This window comes from Branchiostoma belcheri, unplaced genomic scaffold (genome assembly GCF_001625305.1).
Source record: "Branchiostoma belcheri isolate BF01 breed outbred unplaced genomic scaffold, Haploidv18h27 scaffold579, whole genome shotgun sequence".
Classification (NCBI taxonomy): Eukaryota; Metazoa; Chordata; class Leptocardii; order Amphioxiformes; family Branchiostomatidae; genus Branchiostoma; species Branchiostoma belcheri.
This window is the reverse complement of record NW_017804219.1, coordinates 22,790-26,765: the sequence shown is the minus strand read 5'-3', so window position 1 is coordinate 26,765 and position 3,976 is coordinate 22,790. Positions and strand designations below refer to the sequence as shown.

At 42.9% G+C, this 3,976-nt stretch overlaps 1 protein-coding gene across 1 annotated transcript; it reads left to right on the top strand.

Moving 5' to 3' along the window:
* The first annotated feature begins 1,857 nt into the window (after nt 1-1,857).
* LOC109481768 lies at nt 1,858-3,558 on the top strand. Its single transcript, XM_019784360.1, has 4 exons — nt 1,858-1,928; nt 2,540-2,636; nt 2,884-2,975; nt 3,399-3,558. Exons 1-4 carry the CDS (start codon nt 1,858-1,860, stop codon nt 3,463-3,465), a joined length of 327 nt encoding a protein of 108 aa, XP_019639919.1. The 3' UTR covers nt 3,466-3,558.
* Nucleotides 3,559-3,976: the final 418 nt, after the last annotated feature.

The window sequence follows — 3,976 nt, the reverse complement described above, 5'->3', positions numbered from 1 at the left end:
GGGTTCTGAGTGGGACCCCCCTGGGTAGGCATCGTTTCGTTTGAGCAGATCTGACAGGATTGATATCTCTGAACCAAACGAACAGTTTCGAAGGGGCCATTGTAGCTGGTTACTTCACGCGGGTATTTGGTCCACTTGTACCGGTACGCTCCGATGTCATACCGGTACTCGTGGCCATCGCTACGGCTGTCACCTACACCACACTTCGCCACGGGCACTTTACGGCAGCTCTGCCAGCTACCGGCGTCCACACATGGCACTAGCAGCTGCATAAGCAGCAACAAAGAGATTTTAGCCATCAGCTTTATCGCCATGATAGAGTGTTACGTTTAACACACCCTACAATTGATAGCAATGGGCTACAACAGAAGGTTACATTACCATATTTCCCTTACCAGAGGATTTTACAAGATGTTACCGCTAGTGTCTCCACGGCTGTAGGGTCACCTGGACAGCACAGAAATCAGCCGTGTTGCCGCCGCAGTGGCACAACTGTGGTCTGATTCCACATCATCATGCAGTTTATTACAGATTTTGATTAAATAACTCTCCGCTGTATCTAGGACGACATGAAAGAACTGATGAAGCATTCTTAGTCCGAAGATATTTACAAATCTCATTCTTTACGACATTTCTTCTTGAGACAAACAAAAACTCATCATCAACACAAGTCTTTGATCAAAATATACATTGCTTTTTAGCAGCTACCTTGTCAAAAAGCATTTCATTATTTCGTATCTTTCCAAACTCATCTTTGGAGAGAACCTACATATTGTACCTGAAAAATAGCTTTTGCCTTTAGCTAATGACACATTTCCTAACTGGGGCAGAGTCGGGCTGTTTGCCTGAACGAAAAATAAAGAATCCATACATCAAGAATATAGTATATTACACAAGTAGTGCTCATGATTAAAAGTTTTCAATTTTCTTTTGTATGTGGTTGTCTGTTATGTCATAGTTTTTTCGTTCCCACAAAATGCCCAGGAGGGCCTTAGCATTACCGTGATGGCTACAGATACATGGAATTTCACCCAACGTGAAGATGCTGCCCGACTGGACTCTTGGAGAAAGATTTGGAGAATCTTTCATAAAAGAAGAAATTATCTTATGAAAATATTTTGAACTGGTTCGTCAAATGTATATCTCCCAATGCACACACACGTCAACATTGTGTCAAATCCGTCTTTTGATATATCTTTAATTACGTACATTTCAATTGGAATACAGAAATGTGTTGAATAGATACATCGCATGGGCTAATTACAAATAAATAGTCCACTACCCGATACCACACCATCAGCAGACTGGCTAAATTGTAAGAAAACATATACAGTTAGTCACACGTAGTGTTAATCCAAAATTAACTCTCATCCGAACTGCTTGGGATCCGTTGGACCCCAGGCGTATATTTATATGTGTCATTATAACATTTTTGATTGGAAGAAAGCTCCTTTAGCCACCTTCCGATGGATTCTATAAAACGATAGATCCAGCACGCACTGCAATTGCTCTATGTTCCGTCAGAGGGCGCGCGCGCGTGTGTGTGTGTACATCTAAATGTGTTCATACGAGTGTGTGTTCATATATGGGTGTCAACAAAGGTCCACGTAGGGACGCAGTGACGTAGGGACCCCACGAAGCGCATATTTACATATTTACATTTGACCTTCAATCGTTTCTTCAACGGTAACCTGCCTGCCAAAAATCATGAACGTCGAACCATGTCTTCAAGAGTTATGCCACTAAATCCACCGTCTCCCACACTAGAGCGGACTGATTTTATACCCTAATGACGAAGGCAATAAAAACTTAGCACTCAACGGTTAAATCAGCAATTATTCGCACAATTATTTTCCGATGCCAGGTGACGGTATCCGGGCCGTGTTTGAGGTCCCGAGGTCCCGTGAGTCTGACGAATGCGCACCCAGGTCAGGAGCGTCCCCTTGACTCAATTAGAATAGGCACCATGCCAAGTATTGCGACAGGCAGGGTCGTCACTTGTTTTACCCGTAGGCCGTTGAATGAAATGTATGGATTCCTGGCGGATTCTTCAGTCTGTCCAACCCCACACCAGTTACAACCACTGCACGAAAAGTTGACTTTAAAGGTTGTAAACTCAGGTAATGTTTACTATGCACACAGTATCTGGCATTACAACTGTAGTAAATTAAGGTCAATTGCATTGATTTCCTTTACAACCCTTTTTTAAGTCCGGTATTATCGACTTGACCTTCAAAAACCTTCAAAGTTCAGAAGTGTTTATTTAAAAAAAAGCAAAGTAAACATTACACAACTATACAGGTATCGGTAAATCTAAGTTTTCGTGCAGTGAACCTGTCAGCGCATGCGCAGTTCGTTTCCACATCAGTTCACTCAAACAACTGGCTTTTAGAAGCCTCTATAAGCACAGGCATTCCCTGGGAGCTCAAACAAATTCTTGCCATGTTTGTCGATCATCTCGCGATGGTCATTGGCTTCCCGCTGTATCCAAGGTTACCATGCGGAGCTGAGACACCTGATACCCCCTTCATACATACAGACACAACAAGCTTAAGGTGCGCAAAGATGGCTGTACTTGGACGTCCACTTCGTCGCTTCACCACCTTGGTTCTTTTTCTCTGCCTCTTCACGGGCAGGTAGGTTGTGAAAACACGCGTACGTAAAAGGGGGTGGTTTATAGTTTAACATTCAAACTCAACAGGTATATATATGTTAGGTCTCCTAAAATGTGAATTTCGGGCGGTAGAAAAGTAGTTTCACTTTCAAGTTATGAACTGCGTCACAACAAGGAAGTTGTGTTGTTTTTTGAATGATTTCAATAGCGTGTGTTTCGAACAGGAAGAATTATCACTTATTGGGTCTTTTCTTATGCCTTTCTTAAAGTACATCCTGGAGGAGGAGGCGCGGGGGGTGTACCTGTTCTTGGAACAGTTGGGGACCGTGGAGCTCGTGTTCCGAGCCATGTGGAAATGCAGGTAAATCGGCGAGATTTGTATCTCACAATATTTTCATGGGAGCCTTTTTTTACGGGAACTACTACAAAAATGAGGAACCCCGTGTCGTGACGTTTTCAAATTGTTATTGGGCGCAACTTTAATAAAAAAAAACTATTCACGATCCATAAAACTAGAATTGCACTGACTTCCTTTCGTCGAGGACATTTATAGATTGGCACAACAAAAGTACAGCGACTTTCGTAAGGTCTTCAACTACACTTAGTATTTAAAGTAATGCTATCGTCTTCAGCTTAAATCAGCCAGTGTAAGGACATTTTCTCTATGTAATGTGAGAAAATGTCCTTGGTCAATGTTTACCAAGTTTCACAATTTTCATCTCAAAAGGTGAAGTGATGTTTATACGTACATTTATTGTTTGAAAATCAATGTTTATGTTTGAAGGCACGAGGACCCGAACCCGCGGCGGCTCGTGCTGCAGTACTGCGGGTACAGAGACTGTGGGGTGTAACCGGTTCTGCTACAACAGCGGGACTCCGTACGGTAGCGGCTGCCTCTGTACCTCTCAGTACCAGGGGCGGTGCTGTGATGTCGACAAACCGGGAAGCGGATCCGGAGGTGAATCTATGTTGTTAAAGGTGTCTGTTCTCGTACTCTCCACCAGACTCCTTTGCAGGCTGAATACAGAGTAGAAATCGGCACAAAAAAGGGATTTAATTGGCCGCCCAGAGAAGGTCCATTTCAAAGTGTCTGTAACTCTCCCCTAGATATTCTACCAACATTGTAAACCGTTTGAGACGTAACCGTAGTTTGTTTGCCAGTCTGGAAACTTAATTAGTATGACTCACAGTATTTTTGTTGCGCACAATGCGCAATTCTATTAGATGGACGAAATAGAATCCTACCACCATTGTTGCCGTGCCTATGGAGTAACATAATTCGTTTTCAAGTCCATTAGAAAACGGAATGTTTTCATCAGTCAAGTCCGGTAATTATCATGAAAGTCCATCTATGTTGGCATG

What these genes read in the sequence shown, in the direction of transcription:
- LOC109481768 (XM_019784360.1), top strand. Translation starts at nt 1,858, where the DNA reads ATGCCAGGTGACGGTATCCGGGCCGTGTTTGAGGTCCCGAGGTCCCGT. An exon ending in TCTGACGAATGCGCACCCAG is followed by an intron (nt 1,929 to 2,539) that starts GTCAGGAGCGTC and finishes TCATACATACAG; the next exon opens with ACACAACAAGCTTAAGGTGC. An exon ending in CTCTGCCTCTTCACGGGCAG is followed by an intron (nt 2,637 to 2,883) that starts GTAGGTTGTGAA and finishes CCTTTCTTAAAG; the next exon opens with TACATCCTGGAGGAGGAGGC.